This window comes from Spermophilus citellus, assembly GCF_964194105.1.
Source record: "Spermophilus citellus genome assembly, chromosome: 2".
Classification (NCBI taxonomy): Eukaryota; Metazoa; Chordata; class Mammalia; order Rodentia; family Sciuridae; genus Spermophilus; species Spermophilus citellus.
Window position 1 is genome coordinate 240,756,590 of NC_138183.1, and position 19,632 is coordinate 240,776,221.

Consider the following 19,632-nt stretch of genomic DNA (forward strand, 5'->3'; position numbering starts at 1 on the left):
CCAACGTGGGGCCATTCTGAATTAGTTAGATTGAGTGGGAGCGCGCGCTAAAAAGATAAGGGAAGGAAATAAAGGAAGATAAGGAATAAAGAATAAGATAAGGAAGAGGTGACATTTGGGTCACAAAAGTACCAGGAGATATTGTAGGAAAGAGACGTTAAATTACTTAAAATGGGAAATTCTACTTCTTCGGATAAGGAAATGTATCTGACTATTTTAGACAGTATAATTAATCAGAAAGGAAAAGAGATAAAGAAAACTCAGTTATTACAATTCTTAAAGATTGTAGGTGAATATTGTCCTTGGTTTTGTGACCAGGAGTCTCCAAATTTACTTACTTGGGAGAAATTAGGAAGAAAGTTACAGAGAGTCTGTCTTTCTACTGAAATACCTGGAGGTATAGAGAATATACAGAAAACTTGGACAGCCCTAGAAGTCTGTCTTTTTAAATATACGGGCCAGAGTTCACGACACCCTGAAGACCTTTTAAAAGGCATTCAAGGAGCTGTTAGGTCTATTCAAATGGAAAATCAGCCTGAGGCTAAGTTAATTACCTTTCCCTTGAGCCATTTTAGAACAAAAGCACTAGGGACCAAGGTTAGAAATGTGAACTTAGACTCGCAGCCCCATGCGGAGGATTCAAATAATGCGGATCAGCCCGCTTTCTCACCGCCGCCGGCATTTCCTCCTAGCGGATCCCGGGAATTCCAGGGAAGGTCGCACAGTGTGACGTCATCGCGCCGGCCATGGGGGCCGCCATCTTTAGATTTACCGGAGCAAAACAAACAGTTTCCATGCCGACCATGGGGGCCGCCATCTTTAATTTTACCGGAGCAAGACAACAGTTTTCGTACAAACCCCTAATGATTTTCAAGGCTTTTAAGAGAGATATTTCAGCCTATGGGATCATTACAGCCAGGACTTCCCTCCCCCACAGCCATTCCTTTAGATTATAGCTTGATGGTAATAGATTTAAAAGACTGTTTTTTCTCTATAAGGTTACATCCTGAAGATTGTGAAAGATTTGCTTTCACTGTCCCAGCAATTAATTTTAAGGAACCTGTTAAAAGATACTGCTGGAAGGTGCTTCCTCAGGGAATGCGTAATAGCCCTACACTGTGCCAAAAATATGTTGACCAAGCAATAGATCCCATTAGAAATAGCTTCCCTTATGCCTATATTATTCATTTTATGGATGATATATTACTGGCTCATGCTAATCCAGAAGTACTTTCAGAAATTTTTACTCAGTTAGAGACTTCACTTACAACAATGGGTTTATGTATAGCTCCTCAAAAAATTCAAAAGGTATCTCCTTTTCAATATCTAGGTCAGATAATTCAAGGGATTACAATCCGTCCTCAAAATCTTCAGATAAGAGTTAAGGAGTTACATACCCTTAATGATTTTCAAAAACTATTAGGAGATATTAACTGGCTAAGACCATCTTTAAAGCTAACTACTTCTGAGTTAAGTCCTTTATTTCAGATATTACAAGGAAATCCTTCTCCAACCTCTCCACGTCAACTAACTTTGGAGGCCAAGGCAGCCTTAAGGAAAGTGGAAATTGCAATTAAAGATGCAAAGCTTACTAGAATAGATCCTAAAGAAATAATGTATTTATTAATATTTCCAACTGAGCATACCCCAACAGGAGCCATATGGCAAAGATTAGGAGTTATTGAATGGATTTATTTATCTCACTCCCCTCAAAAAACATTAATTCCTTTTCATGATTTTATAGCTCAATTAATAATTAAGGGTAGAACTAGGATTTTACAATTAATTGGATCCGAACCTGATATCATAATTATACCATTTTATGTTCAACAGACTAATTGGCTTTTTCAAACTTCTAGTTCATGGCAGATAGCTTTTGCAGATTTTCCTGGCCAGATAGATAGCCATTATCCTCGTGATAAGATTGTACAATTTGCATCATTAACATCACTTATTTTTCCAAAGATTGTACGTTCTAATCCGATAGAGGGAGCTTTATCGGTGTTCACAGATGGTTCCAACTCTGGTAAGGCAGGTTTCTTCAGCCGTGTTCACACAGAGGTAATACAAACTTCTTATACTTCTGCTCAAAGGACAGAGCTCCAAGCTCTGATTTGTGCCTTAGATTATTTTTCAAATTATCCTATTAATATCTATTCTGACAGCTTATATGCAGTCGGAGTTACCAAAAATATTGAAACCTCAGTTATTGGCTTTACTTCATCACAGGAGTTATTTGAATTATTTCATAATTTACAAAAGACAGTGCTAATGCGAAAGTACCCATGTTTCATTGGACACATCCGTGCACATACTATCCTTCCTGGACCTTTAGTTGCAGGTAATGATAAAATTGATAAATTAGTAGCCTTTTGTCAACAGATGTCTTCGTATGACTGTGCACTAGCTTCCCATTCCTTACATCATCACAATGCTTCTAGCTTACGTAAAAAATTCAGTATTACCAGAGAACAAGCTCGTCAGATTGTAAGCCAATGCCCTAAGTGTGTTATTCACACTCCATCTCTGCCATCAGGGGTAAATCCCCGTGGATTAAAACCAAATCAGATATGGCAAATGGATGTAACTCATATTCCTCAATTTGGTAAACAATGTTATGTGCATGTCATAGTGGACACTTATTCTAGATTTATTTTTGCAACAGCACGTACTAAGGAAAATACTCAACATGTAATTTCTCATTGCTTAGCAGCTTTTTCCGTTTTAGGGTGCCCTATGCAGATTAAAACAGATAATGCTCCAGCTTATGTAAGCTCTTCTTTTCAACAATTTTGCCAAGAGTTTCAAATTAATCATAAAACAGGAATTCCTTATAACCCCCAAGGTCAAGCCATTGTAGAACGAGCTCATTTATTTATTAAGCGTCAATTACAAAAATTGAAAAGGGGGAATAAGATAGTGACTCCCCAAAATAGCCTTAATCATGCCTTGTTTGTTTTAAATTTTTTAAACTGTGACACAGAAGGTCACACTGCTGCTGAGAGGCAAATGTCTCCCTCAGTGACAGGCCCCTTAGGCAGAGTTCTGTGGAAAGATTTACAGACTGGTTAATGGCAGGGTCCAAACCCGGTAATAATGCGGGGAAAAGGCATGCTTGTATTTTTCCAGAAGGTGCTTTCCGTCCTATTTGGGTGCCTGAACGTACTATCAGACATGGAGGAGATAGAACCCAGACTCAAGCGACCGAGGATCGACCCAGAGGAGCCACAACCCAGAAGGAGGAGATATCGGAAAAAGATGAAGACCAGATTGAACCAGCCGAGAAGCTGATTTCGTGGAAAGATGTGAAGAAATTGACAACCCAGGCCTCCCAAATACTTCGACGCCTAGGAAAGAACAGGACCCCAGTCTTGATGGTAGCAACAGTAATTGCCCTACTGGGCTGTCAGATAAAAGGGAATCAAGTAGACACTTATTGGACATATTTCCCAGATCCACCCCTGGTACACCCAGCTGTGTGGACTGGAGAATCTATTCCAGTATTTACTAATGACTCATTCATAATGGGAGGATTTACAGATACTCATATTACTCCCAATCATGTGACTAGATTTAATTATTCTGGCTACAGTGCCCAATTACCTTTATGTTGGTCACATGATAAACATGCTGGCTGTCTGAAAGTATCATTTGAAGAAAAGACAGCGATTGGTAAACCTAGACTGACAAATAATTCTATTTATGGAGACTTAAAACCTAATACTAGATCAGTAATTAAGATGGGACTTTCCCATAACAAGCCAGTCATTTCTGCAAAACCTCCACCGGTACACCACTGTCCAAATAGTTCTACAGTTGAAATTGGCACCTTTCCTAAATGGATGGATTGTGTAAATACCTTTCCTGTACAACATAAGGTGTCTAAGGCTAGTGGGTATATTTTAGACTGGTCTCCAAAAATTGATAAGAGACAATTACGAAGAAATTCTGCTATGACACCTGCAGGATTTGTTAGTAATATTTTGACTTATAGTGAAGGAGGTATTCAAAAAGATATTTGGCGTTTAATTGCTGCCTCAGAGTATTTACATTTTACAGATAAACCTTTACCAAAATTTGTCGGCAAGAACTGTAAAGAGGGATCTTGCTATGGCTTAAGAGCCTGTGTCCAATCTCCTTATGTTTTAATTATTGGAAATGTAAAAGTTAAATGGATAGATGACAGATATTTTGTTACTTGTAATAAGTGCAACCTAACCAATTGTATTTCTAGGTATAATGGAGGAAAAGGAGTGCTGATACTTCATCAGCCCTCTTTTGTTTTATTACCTGCTAATATTTCAGAGCCATGGTATGCTGATGCTGGTTTACAAGTCTTACAGCAGATTCATGCCCAGCTAACAAGACCTAAACGTGCTATTGGAGTCATAATTGTTGGTGTCTTAGCACTGGTCTCATTTATTGCCTCAACTATCTCTGCATCTCTGACATTGTCTCAGAATATTCAGCATGCAAAATTTCTTAATAATTTAGCTCAAAATACTTCCAAGGCTCTGCGTAACCAAGTAAATATTGATGAAAAGATTGAGACTAAATTAAACGCCTTAGAGGCGACTGTTATAAACATTGGTAATGAACTTTCAGCCTTAAAATTTAAGAAAAGGCTTAAATGCCATGCTAATTATAAGTATGTATGTGTTACAGCTGCCAAGTACAATGCTTCTCTCTGGGATTGGGAGAAGGTTAAAAACCATTTATTAGGTATTTGGCAAAATAGTAATAATAGCTTGGATATTCTGGAACTTCATCACCATATTCAAGACATTCAAAATAATAGAGCTGATTTTTCAGATCCTTCTTCCTTGGCTAACCAAATATTGAAGGAGTTAAATGGATTCAACCCTGGAAATATTCTCAAACACTCCGCTTGGTACCTTATTGGATTATTCTCTTTGCTGTTAATTCTCTTTTGTATTGTAACTATAGGATGGCGAGTCTTCCAATCAAGAATCCAGGGACTCCAGAGAGTGAACCGCCGCCTCATTGTTAAGAAAAGAAAGGGGGAATATGTGGGGAGCCATTCTGACACGTGATTGGGTGACTCCCGTTAAGGGCCTGAGGCGCTCTGGCTGTGTCGGAGCTATCCCGACCCTTTCCTGATGAGAGAGCCCATCCGTGTGGGGGTGTGCGTGACCACTGACCCTGGAGACCCAATCACTGACCCTGACTTTGGAGTGCAGCCCCCCCTCAACCTTCATTGGATGGAATTCTCCCCTGAATCTCTTGTCCCCCAAATAAAAGGCTACTCCCCGGCGTGTTCGCTCTCTCTCTCTCCTGCTAGCCCAGAGTAATCCTCGCTGCCCTGCTGGGCGGCTAGAGGCGGGAACCAGGGAGGCGAGCCGTCTCGGACCTAGCAATGTAAAATAAGGTACTGGTTTGTGTGTTTTATTTTGATCTCTTCTAACTAACTTAATGCCTAGAACCTCATTAATGAAACCACTGCGCAGGCCGCGTGGTAGACATTTGTAATCCTTTTTTTCTCCCAACCATATCTCCACTGTATCTCTAATCATTGCTTAGATCTGAAGCTAAACATCTCTAATACAAGGAATCATTTCTTCATTGAAGTCTACATTGAAATATTTCCTTTTAAATAGATCACCTGGCCTTGTGACTTCATGGTGTGCTATAATTAAATGTGAATTACTTGTAAGTTAAATTGGTTACTCTTTCTGGTTTCCAATAGGATAGATAGCTCATTTGCATTGAATTTTTTTTGTCATGAAAGTCAATGCACACAATAATGCAAAAGGCACACACTGAAAACCCAATAAATCTTAGAATAATTAAATGCATAAATCTACACCAAATAAATGATATTTTACTACAATATATACAGGCTGAAAAGTTTTCTAAAACTAAAGAATATCATATTTAAATTGAAGCCACAAGGCCTGAGTTATGGCTCAGTGGTAGAATGCTTGCATAGCATGCATGAGGCATTGAGTTGGGTCCCCAGCACCACAAAAATAGAGAGAGAGATAGATAGAGAGATAGATAGAGAGATAGATAGATAGATAGATAGATAGATAGATAGATGATAGATAAATGGCACATAATGAAGTATAGGATGTTTAATAAACTAGAAACTACTAGTATGTGTCCATGCATTACTGAGATTTCTCATATTGTGGGTTTTAAACACAACAACACCATTTTGAAATTCTGTATAATATGTATTTGTAGGATATTTATTAAAATAAAGTTTTATTTTTCAGCTTTTTTATGCTCACTTTCACATCTTTGTTCCAAAGGATATAAATCAGAGGATTCAGCATGGGAATCACAAGGGTGTAGAACAGTGAGCTCATTTTATCTTGATCCAGAGAGTAGGCAGAACTTGGTCAGAAATACATGAAGAGTATAGTGCCCTGGAAAATTACACCTCCAGTTAAGTGGGAGGCACAGGTAGAGAAAGCCTTGGGCCTCCCCTCAGCAGAGCAGATTTTTAAGACAGATGAGATGATGTAGACATAAGAGACAAGGACTCCAGAAATGGTACTCAGTTCAATGAAACCAGAAAAGATGAATATCACTAATTCATTGACCTGTGTGTCAGAGCAAGACAGTAACAGGAGAGGAGGGACATCACAGAAGAAATGATTAATCTCATTAGACCCATAGAAACATAAGCAAAATGTTAATGTCGTGTGTATCAAAGCATCAAGTAGACCTATGAGGTAAACCCCAGCCATGAGCACTGAACACACCTTAGTGGACATGTCTGCTCCATAGCACAAGGGGTTGCTGATGGCCTTGTACCTATCAAAGGCCATCACTGCCAGCAACACACACTCAGAATCTGCAAAGCTACAGAAGGTCAAGAACTGCACAACACATCCCAGGAAAGAAATTGATTTGTTCTTGGTGAATACGTCGACCAGCATCTTGGGTCCTACTGCTGTGGAATAGCAGAAGTCACAGAAAGAGAGGTGGCTGAGGAAAAAGTACATTGGAGTGTGAATCTGGGGATCCACTTTGATTAAGAAGATCATTCTGAGATTTGCAAGGACATTTATGAGATAAACCACTAGAAATACAGGGAATAGAATCACTTTCATCTGAGGGTTATTGGTGATTCCCAAGAGAAAAAATTGACTTGATGTTGAGCAATTTCCACTGTCCATTCTTCTTGGTTTTTTAAATACTCTGTTATAGATATCAATAAGAAAATGATAGATTAGGAGTTGCTCTTTATGCATACATGAAAAATATTATTATGAGGCATTTCCTAATTTCCTTTATTACATTTATTATTATTATTAATTATTATTATTATTATTATTATTATTATTATTATTATTACTTATATTATTTTCTTTTCCTTCAGAAAATAGCCTACACAAACACAAGTGTCACTGATAAGAAACATTATTATATTTTTAAAAAGAAGCTAAAAAGTCTAACATAAGAACTGATTAACTTTGCTTTCAAATTTCTATATAATTTCTGACTATATGACTTTAGACTTAAATAAAACAGTAGATGGGCAATTGGCATATATTGGCATTTGCAATGTGTTGCCTTTATTAATGTTAGAATAAAAGTAGAATAAAATTAAATTTTCATGTACCACATCCCTTGGAGAAAGATTTTGTAAAGGAGTGGATTTCTAAAATATGAACAAGTAACAGTGCTACAGTCTTTATTCAAATGACAAATGGAGTCATTTAAACTCCCACAGGTCTATCAGGAAAATATCATTGGTCATTACACAGAGGGTTTATTTACTTGAGTAAGAAGGTATGAAACCAGTCACTTAAACATCTATCAAGACTTAATTTCTCATTAGTAAGTCAAGTCATATTTTTCCATTACTTTTAAGCATACCCACTCAGAGACTTACCCAAGATGAGAAATTCTGTCTGTCCTTATCTCTGGTGCCTGAATGATAAGTAGATCACATTTTATTTTCACCTAGTGGCCATTGGGAGTTAAATCTCCTAAGCCACTGCCATCACTTCTTTGTGTTATTCAGACATGATTAATTAGATATTTTTCTGAGTATTTTCTCCTGAGGATACTGAAACAAATTCAGCAGAGACTGAACTTTTATTTCTTTGGCCTTGTCACAAATTAATCAATGTCATAAATGGATCAGGACTTATTTAACATTCTTGTTTCATGTCTCTCATGACCCTACACAAATTAATCAATGTCAGAAATGGACCCAGACTTATTTAAAAGTCCGCTTCGTGGCTTTCATGACCCTGCCAGCTATCTGATGAAATCAGACATCTACAGAAACACAAAAATTTATTCCTTTTTTGTAGGGTTCCAGGTCCTGCTTCTTCATTTCTGAGACAGCCTCTTGCACTACATTTTAGACAAATGGTAGTCTACAGGCTACTTCTTTCATTAATCATGGTATGATCCAGCTCACCTCCACACCAACTGCCCTCATTTCAACTCAGTCTCTTACTACATACATGCTGGTCCTCTTTCAAATGTTTGTGTATCTCATCTTATGCGAGTACCTCTACATTAGCAAGTCATTAGCACAGAGTAATGAATAGGTAAATGTATGTGTTTTAAAATACTTTAATGTTACACTATATATATTCAACAACAAGCAATGAATAAATTTCAAGATTTATTTCTGCTAACTTAGTTCACATGAAAAATGACTTATTATTTTTTAATAATGCATATTGGCATGATGTTTTCAAAGAAAACCCCATGATTTAATATTATGTTTTCAAAAATAACTTTTGATTACTATTATTTATATCAGATACTGGAAGTATAATTTTTTGTGCACACTCACTTTTTCCTGTGTGCCACCAATGGATGTTCTCCCTCTTTCTTACTTGAGTAAGAATGTATAATACCATTTACTTACATATCTTTCAAAATTAATTTCTCATTAGTAAGTCAAATCATATTTTTTATATTACTTTTAAGCATAGCCACTCAGAGACTTACCTAAGATGTAAAAGTCTGTCTGTCCTTATCTCTGGTGCCTGAGTGACAAGTAGATCATATTTTATTTTCACCTAGTGACTGTTGGGAGATAAATCATCCTTGTCTTTGACTTTATTTGACTCCTTTGTAGGTACAAAGATCTCAATCTTGCATTACATTTTTCCCACAATAAGTGTTTCTATTCTCCTTTCTGTAAATGTGTTCTTTAAGAAAATTCATTCAGCACATATTTTATGAACCCAAAAGTTATAATTTAAATATAGGCCATTCTGAATTTCTTGCAAAATGCCATTTGTTTGCACACACTATTCAACTTATTTTTATATATAGTATTTCACATACTACTTTGTCTTTCTGCCTCTTAACAACCTCATTATACAGATTCTAAAAGTGAGATACTCGAGTAAATCAGTACACTTCTGGAGTCCCATAAAATCATATTTGGATTCCAAAACACCTATTCTCATTAGGTTACTTACTATAGTGTAATAGAAAAAAAACAGATATCCCCTTGAAAAAAATTATCTTGGTTGGTTTCATGAAAAGTTATAGAGTCTGTGCAGAGATTCAGATTTCTAAGACTTTGGAAATTGTAAGATGATGGAAATTGTAATCCAAGTCTCATCTCTACACCAAAGATAGATTCTTACAGAAATTCATCACATATGGGAGCAGTAGGAAAAGCTACCAGATTGATGCATAATCTGTGTTATTCATTTTAACTGAATACTTGCATATTATTAACTTTGGTTTGCATAAGTCTTCCGCATCACACAATTCTAGAATCACATACAACATTAAGAAAACCCCAGGATCTGTGCCATATTCTGAGTGATTTTTTTTAAAAATAATGCATATTGGTATGATGTTTTCAAAGAAAACCCCATGATTTATTTTTTTAAAAAAATAACTTTTGCATATTATTAATTATAGTATGTACTGGAAGTATAATTTATTGTGCAGACTCATTTTTTTTGTACAGCCAACAATGAGGATGCTTCCTCCTTCAGTCTTGCCAATCTTCCTTTTCTTTGACTTTATTTAACTCCTTTGTTGATACAAAGACCTTAATCTTACATGACATTCTTCCCACCATAAAAATGTCTCCAATGTCTTTTCTGTAAATGTGTTCTTTGAGAATCTTTTCATTCAGCCCTGAATTTATGAGTACCAAAGTTATTAATTTAATTATACACCATTGTGGATATCTTACAAAATGCCATTTGCTTTCACACATTATTCAACTTATTTCTAGTTTTATTTCCTTTTTTAAACATTTATTTTTAGTTATAGTTCAAAACAACACCTTCATTTTATTTAGTTATTTTTATGTGGTGCTGAGGATCGAACTCAGGTCTGCACATGTGGATAGTGAGTGTTGTACCACTGAGTCCCAGCCCCAGCACATTCAACTTATTTCTATATATAATATTTAACATACTATTTTGTCTTTCTGCTTCTTATCAACCTTATCATACAGATTCTAAAAGTGAGATACATGAGTGATTAGTAAACTTCTGGAGTTCCAAAAACATCATACTTGGACTCCTATTCTCATTAGGTTTCTCACTACAGTACGAGAGAGAGAGAGAGAGAGAGAGAGAGAGAGAGAGAGAGAGAGAGAAAGAGAGAGAGAGATCTGAAAAAAAATCTTGTCTGCTTTCATGAAAAGTTAGTGAGTCTTTGTGCAGAAATTCATATTTCTCAGACAATGGAATTGTCATCCAAGTCTCATCTCTATACCTAGAATAGATTCTTCCAGAGATTAAGTATAGAGGGAAACAGTAGGAGAAGCTGCCAGATTGATGTATAATTTGTGTTATTCATTTTAACTGGATATTTCCATGTCATAAATTTTGGTTTGCAGAGAACTTCCACATCACATAATTCTAAGAATCACATAAAACATTAAAAAAATGGTGCCCCAGTGGCTGAGCCATGTTCTGACTGATATTTTATAATGTGTCAATGGTTCCAGTATAAACAGATATTTATGTGTTGATTAATGATGTTGACTCTAATGTGAAACTATATACAGTATGTATTTATATGATTTTATATGTACTTTAAAGCACATTTAGTGTGATACTCTATTTTTCTAACTAAAACAAATGATAATTTTCTATGTACAAAATTAATATGAGCTGATAAATAAAAGACCATGTATGTACACAGATACTGCAAAGAATTTCAGTGTCATGTCTTACCTGGTAGTAGCCTGGAATAATTTTTACTGAAACCTAGTCTATATATTAAGCAAAACATAGTTTGACAGAGGTATCAATATTGATTCTTTAGCACAGTATTTATTGGATAAATCTCCCTATGCTGTATTTCAAAATGAGCAGAAATGTATGAACTTCCCACTACCTAATAATGTCTAATTTTTGAACATATATAAATGCTTATTACTCTTATTTGATTAATATACATTAATTGTATACACCAATTGAATTACCATAGTGGATCACACAAAGATGTACAATAGTTTAAATAAAATTAAAATCATTAAAATATCATTAATTTGGGAAAAGGGTTATAGTTGCTTAGTGATGCATTGTTATTCTTTGAGTGATGGGGCTGATACAAATACACTAAATCTACTGCTTTAAGGGGTATTGTTGAAGCCAAGCCCTAATTAATAAATTGTAATTTTATACACCCATTAACCTGAAGACACTGGTACATTTATGCTACCCAAGAGGTTTACATGCTCTTTTTTCTGTTGCACATTTGAAGGAATGGAAATTATTCTTCATTTAGATCCATTTTCCTATCAGGTGATGCATTCTCAGTCTCTTGGGATGGATGACAATTTTTTCCAAGTTGCACTTGACTTAGGCAAGACCTAAATTTGATTTCCTGAACATGACTCATCATCAGAAAATATAACTTCTCTCCAATGCTTTCTTTAAAACCTGAGTAAAACAGCCTCATGATAATTGTTAATAATAGAATGATTATATATATATATATATATATATATATATATATATAGACATTATTTTAGTTGTAGGTGGACACAATACCATTATTTTATTTTTATGTGTTGCTGAGGATCAATCCCAGTGCCTCACACATGCTAGGCAAGCGTTCTTCCTCTGAGCCACAACCCCAGCCCAGAATGATTATATTTTTAAAGGGATTTGTTAAGTTGTTGAATATGGCTCTATTGAACGACGAAAGAAAGTGACAGAATATAAGCAATCAGAAATAAGCCTAATAAACCTTTTCTTTTAACAGAGACGAGTGGGGGGAGAGAAAGGGAGAGAGAAGGGAAACTGTATGGAAATGGAAGGAGACCCTCATTGTTACACAAAATTACATATAAGAGTTTGTGAGGGGAAAGGGGAAAAAAAACAAGGGAGAGAATTGAACAACAGCAGATGGGGTAGAGAGGGAAGATGCAAGGGAAGGGGAGGGGGGATAGTAGGGGATAGGAAAGGTAGCAGAATACAACAGTCATTAATATGGTATTATGTAAAAACGTGGATGTGTAACCGATGTGATTCTGCAACTTGTATTTGGGGTAAAAAATGGGAGTCCATAACCCACTTGAATCAAATGTATGGAAGATGATATGTCATGAGCTTTGTAATGTTTTGAACAACCAATAAAAAAAAGAAATAAGCCAATTGAAAAAGCATTTGTTTCTGAACTACTTCCTTGGTGGCCATAGTTCTCTTTAAATATGTATAATATTATATTGGCAGCTGTCTGCGTGTGAGCTCTTTCCTTCAGTGAGCATTGTCTGACAATAAAACATGGACTATTATGATGTAATGGTGATGTGAGGCCTATTTGGATGTGTTCCAGTAATGTGAGAGTACAGATGATGGGGGCATTGGGACCCTATCCCTTCTTCTTTCTTATCCAGATCAGTTACCAGAGCACTAATAGAACCTTAGAGTTTTCTGAAAGCACCCTCGTAAGCCAATATGATATTCTATCCAGGGAATAATTATTCTTGAAATTTCTCATTAAATTTTAGTTTGGTATTTTTTTTAACCATGTGTAAGTGGATGCCTACAGTGTGCACTGTTTTCACAGTTTTATTTGTGTCTGTGAAATTCATAAAACTTTTTAGTATACATCTGCAGGAGCCCATTGCCATCATTCTCATTATTGTAAGGTGTTGCTTTACACAAATATATCACTTATGTATCTACTGTATTGTTGATAGAAGTTGAGTTATTATCTCATTAATATTATTATAAATATTCTCATGCATTTATTGGGGTAGAGACATATGTTGTTAACTTATCTTTTGTACAGAAATAGGGTTCAGAAATGTTTGTGTATGATTGTACAGAAAGATCGCATTTGATGTCATCATTTTTTTTTAACCTGACAGAGGAGTAGTGATGATGCCAAGTAGGTAGTGTGAGTGTCAGGAGGTCGAACACTTTGAAACACTGTCCTATTAACGGGTTTCTTGCTCAAGTTTAGAATTTCATAGACCTGTCACATTAGTGGATATATAACGTTATTGGTGCTTGTGGTGGCTGGGGTAAGCATCCTCCAAGGCCCATGTGCAAAGACTTGGTCTTCAGCCCATGGTGCTGTTGGGAGGTTCTGGATCCTTTAAGAGGTGAGGCCTATTTGGATGTTTTCCAGTAATGTGGAAGTACAATTGATGGGGACATTGGGACCCTAGCCCTTCTTCTTTCTTGTCTTTTAGGCTTCCCAGCTTCAAGAGGTGAGCAAATTCCTTTGATTCTCATCCCTACCACATATGATTGCTTCTCTACAGGCCCAAAACAAATGGAATAAAACCTCTTAACCATGAGCCAACGTTAAATTTTCCCCCTTAACATTAAGTACCTCAGCTTTGTTATTACTATAATGAAAACACTAAGTTACACAACCATTTTCTGAGAATAGAGAATATAATATATTGGAATAAATCCTTTCTGACTTAAAGATTCTCATTTTGCAAATGTTAAGAAGAGGTAAAATTTTTTTGTCTAGAAATTTCTGGAACACATCTCTAGCATTTCAGGAGAATAAATAAGAATGAAGGGGAAATTCCTTTTCCTTGAGTGAATTCACTTTCTAGGAAATATTTGAACATCCAGGGGTCAAAAAACCACTTAGCATATTTCTTGTTGTTGATCTCCTTCATTTTACTACAAACCTTGTAATGGTCATTTTAATTGGTCTGGATTCACAACTTCACATACACAGTAAAAAATACCCTAACTTTCAAAAGTACCGTCTTCTCTCCTAGTAACTGCAACTGAACAACCACTGGAGCTAGGATACTAGTAGGCTCAATTGCCAAGACCTGGTCAACTCCATTCTTCAGCTGTGCCATGCAGTTCTTGATCCTTCTGTACAACAATGAAGTAAGTGTTATTTTTTAAAATATATTTAAACAGTGAAATGGATTTACACATAATAGAATCATAATTCATAGAGACAGAATGTGGCACCTAGAAAGGACATTGCAAATAATCTAGATTAAGTCTCTGTTATGTAAAAAGAGAGTAAAGTAGACGGTGTTTTAGGTACATACCACTATGCCATCTCTTTTGCATTATTATATTTAAGTGTTATAGTATTAAGAAACAACTCTATTATTCACCCTGTGAACATAATAACCATTACTGTGTTTATTTCAACAATATTTGCCACCAATCATTTGATGGCATGAAAGAAGGAGGTGCTTTAGAGATATCAAGAGGAGAAGGGAAGTATAAGGATTGGGCTAGACAGTCTGTAATAGATCCACGTCTTTGGTGCTGCATTTCATAGCTCTTTAGAATTCTGAAGCAGAAGAGTCAATGGGGACCATCTGTCCAAACTTCTGTTTCAGTTATGAATTCACTAATAATAATTTCAAATCAAATAATACTTTTTCAACCTCACAGATTTCAGAGAGATGAAACTCACTAACAAACATGTTTATGAGATTTTTTGTCATCCTTTCATAAGGCTTTAATTTTCCTTGTTTTTTTTTTTCACACCCACTTTATCTAACATAAGGGCCAATATAAAGCTTGAATTACTAACAAAAGTGAACATCTGAGAGGGATATGAGTTAGTTGGATGGAAAAATTTTATCCTTAGGTTATTGAGAAGCCGCATTTATCCCTTTGCCTAAACCTCAACATATTTCACACAATGCTTTCACCATTTTATTGTTCAATTTGAACTGTTACAACAAAATTCCATAGAATTGTTGGCTTGTAAACAACAAATTATTTTTTAGAGTTGTAGAGGATGGAAGTCTAACATTTAGGCAATGTGAGATTCAGTGTTTGGGGAGAGCCTTTTTTTTTTTGATTCAGACATAGCTCTGTTTTCACTGTCTTCCATGGCAGAAGGGTTCAGGGTGATCTCCAGGTCTATTTGATGAGGTCACTAATACATTGTTGAGTTCCCTGCACTCATAAATTTATCACTGCTGGAGGGTGATAGTAATATCATTTGGGGATTTAGGGTCACAACACATGGGCGAAAGCACAAAGAAATATAACCACATACAGAATGCACAATTTCAAAACATCAGAAGTTAATTCAGAAATTAATTTATAGGTGGAAACACATAAAGTTTTTTTTTTAATAAAGCAAAAATCCTTTGTAAATACTCTCTCATGATATCATCTCCTGACTGTGACTGTACGTATGACCTAGAAAACAGAGGCACTTAAGGGCTTTACCAACATTTTGAAATATTTAAGACAGGGATGACACACCCTAGCAGCTCTAAAACCTGAGATATACATTGATTTTAGTTTCAGTAGTTGTAATGGATAACTATAAATATCCTATGTGTTATCTAATCCTTCAAATAGTGGCCACGTCTATATTCCATCAAAGAGATAACTTGGTACATGAACCCTCAGACAACTAGAGCAGAGAATTGAAATGTCAACTATCAAGGACACACAGATGTGAGCTCTTTACTTCTGAGGAAATGAATATCCATGTCTTTATAGAGTTATTACCTCAATATTCATAACTATTTTATATACTTTCTTAAAATAATAGCCTGTGTGTATGTTTCACACATCATAACATTGGTTAATTTTGCTTTATTAATATATGGTAAACACTCAAAATGCTGTTCTCTTGTATTTTATTTTTTCTTTGTTTTCCCACTCTGTGCCCCAGTGTGAGGCTAGTGATTTGGATAACAGGTTGGAAGTTCAGTACTTGACCAAAATATGCTTACATCCTTGTACTGGAGATATTGCTTTAGAAAAAGGGCAATATGGCTTAAGAGGTTCTATGTTACAGGGGGTTGGGGTAGAGATTGGAAAGAAAGCAAAGAAAAACTTCCCAGAGGTGATGAGGATCTGATTATTGTGAATTCCAATGAACATATATAATGTTACTTATCAAAACGCTTTTTCTTGATTTTTACATGCCAGTGTGTTTGGATTCAGTGGTATCAACCCACATACCTCAAAACTTCTCTATTGTCAAAACCTCAACTACAATCACTTCCAATTCTTATTGCAATTCTTTTTAGATCTAAGAGCCCATAAACCCATGGAAGGAAGACATTTTTCCTGCACTCTGAAAAGTGTCTTACATATTTCCATGTGATTATATCTCACTGTATTTTTATATACTGTGTTGAGGTCATTGGGAATTTCTTCTGTGCTCAGTTAATTAATGTCTGCTACTTCCATAGAATATAAGAGTCACTTGTAAATAAACTACTGAATATGCAGCAGCATGTAAAATGTTTTAATGTACAAAAAGTGAATTAGCAAAATCATTTTCTAAATTTTGAAAAAAATTGAATTTAATGAAATATTTGGCATATGAAATGTTGAAACATGAAAGGATCAGAAACATTAATTCAAGAGAAATAAAGAAACATCACACATGGAGATCTACAACATTTATTTACAATCATACCTTAATACAAAAACACATTTAACTAAATTAAATTATATAATGAAATTTTGTTTCTTGCATATCATGAAATACAATGTAAAAAACAACCATTTAAAATAGATACGCATATGTATAGATATTGAAATTATTTAATCACATTTTGCTTTTAAGTTTTTGCAGGGCCTCTTTCACATCCTTGTTGCGTAGGCTATAAATCAGGGGGTTCAACATGGGAATGACAAGCGTGTAGAACAGTGAGCTCATTTTATCTTGATCTAAAGAGTAGGAAGAACTTGGCCGGAAATACATGAAGAGTATAGTGCCCTGGAAAACTGCAACTGCAGTTAGGTGGGAAGTGCAGGTGGAGAAAGCTTTGAGCCTCCCCTCAGCAGAGCTGATCTTTAAGACTGATGAGATGATGTAGCCATAAGAGACCAGGACTCCAGAAATGGTACTCAGTTCAATGAATCCAAAAATTGTGAATAATACCAGCTCATTGATTTGTATGTCAGAACAAGAAAGGAGGAAAAGTGGAGGTAAATCACAGAAGAAATGATTAATCTCATTAGACCCACAGAAACATAAGCGGAAGGTTAATGTGGTGTGTATCAAAGCATCTGCCAGGCTTGTGAGGTAAACCCCAGCCATGAACAGTGAACACACCTTAGTGGACATGTCTATTGCATAGTGCAGGGGGTTGCTGATGGCCTTATACCTATCAAAGGCCATCACTGCCAGTAGCAGACACTCAGAATCTGCAAAGCTACAGAAGGTCAAGAACTGCAGAGCACAGCCCAGGAAAGAAATTGATTTGTTCTTGGCAAATATGTCCACCAGCATCTTGGGCCCAACTGCTGTGGAATAGCAGAGGTCACAGAAAGAGAGGTGGCTGAGGAAAAAGTACATTGGTGTGTGAAGCTGGGGATCCACTCTGATTAAGAAGATCATCCCAAGGTTTGCCAGAAGATTAATGAGGTAAACCACGAGAAGCATGATGAAAAGGGCCACTTTGAGGTCAGCATTACTAGTAATTCCCAAGAAAATGAAATCATTCAAGGATGAACAGTTTTTCTTGTCCATTCTTCTCATCTCCTGTCTAAATGTTCCAAACATAATAAATACATATTTGATTCCTCTTTTTCTACCAGAATTTAAATAAGACAGAGCACATTTTACATCTGTAATTTTTTATCTTAAATAAAATCAAGTCATGTGTTCTACTCTATAAAAAGACATTGTAACCTTTTTAAAACATTTTTGATGTTCATGGATCTGTATTTTATTTGTGTTTGTAACTTTTTTTAATTGTAGATGTACATGTGCCTTCATTTTATTTATTTATTTTTTAATGTGATGCTGAAGATCGAACCAAGTGCCTCACATGCACTAGGCAAGCACTCTACCACTAATCCACAACCCCAGCCCTGTAATTTTTTATTCTAAGAAAAATATCAAGTCATGTGTTCTACTCTACAAAAAGACATTTTATGCTCTTGAAGTAAGACATGACTATATAGCAGGAGAGATATTTTGTGATTAATGAGTACATGACTTTCTATATCTTTAATATCTCTGGATCTTATCTTCCCTTTTTATGAAAAAAAATTTGATATACTAAAATTTCCATGAATTTTTAAAATAATGTTTGATAAACACAGTCAAATTCCTTAGACAGTTTAGGCAGTGATACAAATATTAAATATTTGCTGTTTATAAACATTTTTCTAGATATAAAAATGTTACAATTTTTGCTAATCAAAAGTAGTGATTGGTTTTAAAGACCACTGTGTGAGTTTTAGAAACAATGAGTACTATGCTTGGTCTATGTGCTCTTTTGTATTTAAGACACAATATAAAAGTATTTTTTTATTCTTCCCAAGAAATGTATTAGATTGACATAAGATTCAGTGCCCCTTTGTAAATATAATCTGTGGACAAAAGGAAGACCTCCTAATTACTGAAAAAATAATGCTCAAACAGAAATTATGGAACTCTCATAATTTAACACATAAACTTGCATTCTATCAGGTTTTTAGAAGGACATATTTATTTAAAAATGAAAATAGGATGAGGGACAATTAATAGTTCTACATATGTAGGTTTCTTTAAGTGTATTTGTATTTATGAATATGTATTCATGTACATGTGTGCATGATTTTTAATTGTGCTAGTACATGTGGACAGTGGATAATGGATATATGTATATTTTTATGTATATGCTTTCTTATTACTGGAGTGCCTATATGATGAATTGATTAAATGATCAAAGTTTAAAAACCCTTATTTTCCTGTATATACTGACACAATGATAAAATAAGTAAAGGCTTGCTTATAATTCTAGATATAAATAAAATAAATATAATATTACTTTGTGAATGCTATCAAGTTCAAGTTCACTCAGGGTTTTCCAGGTTTTAGAAGAATACATTTTTTATCATTAGACTTCAAAATTTATGAAATTACAGAATAAGAAATCATAGCTTGATTCATTTGCAAAACTCCCCCCTTTTTGCTCCAAAACAGTATTTTTTTTAACCTTATAGTTTTAAATTTGGAAACTTAGGAGCTTACCTGAGGTTAGCTGTTCTTTGGTAACTGAGCACTGAGAAGATACCATTGTATTATAACAGGCAGCATTTGGGACTCCAACTCTCTGAAGCTACTTCCCTAAGGTTTTGAAATAATGCAACCATGTGATTACATTTCTGTTCCTGTCTTTTCCCCTGTGAATACATGAACATCTTTAGTACATGTTAAACTGAAATCTTGAAAATAGTCACTGAGTGATATATGTCAAAATGAAAACTGCAAACTAATTTGTCCTATAGAATA

The 19,632-nt window shown here is 35.3% G+C and overlaps 2 protein-coding genes and 1 pseudogene across 3 annotated transcripts in view; 1 reads left to right on the plus strand and 2 right to left on the minus strand.

The window, feature by feature from the left end:
• Positions 1 to 19,632, plus strand: part of LOC308641843 (olfactory receptor 5W2-like) — a gene marked incomplete at both ends in the record, with an annotated part of 231,545 nt that overhangs the window by 39,312 nt on the left and 172,601 nt on the right. The window lies entirely within an intron of this gene.
• On the minus strand, positions 6,216 to 7,148 carry LOC308639132 (olfactory receptor 5W2-like; annotated as a pseudogene). The gene has a single exon. The product of its transcript is annotated as an olfactory receptor 5W2-like (transcript).
• On the minus strand, positions 16,954 to 17,880 carry LOC308639215 (olfactory receptor 5W2-like; the record flags this gene model as incomplete). The annotated part of the gene is made up of 1 exon (XM_081277382.1): positions 16,954 to 17,880. The coding sequence occupies one exon, from the start codon at positions 17,878 to 17,880 to the stop codon at positions 16,954 to 16,956; it is 927 nt and encodes a 308-aa protein (XP_081133508.1).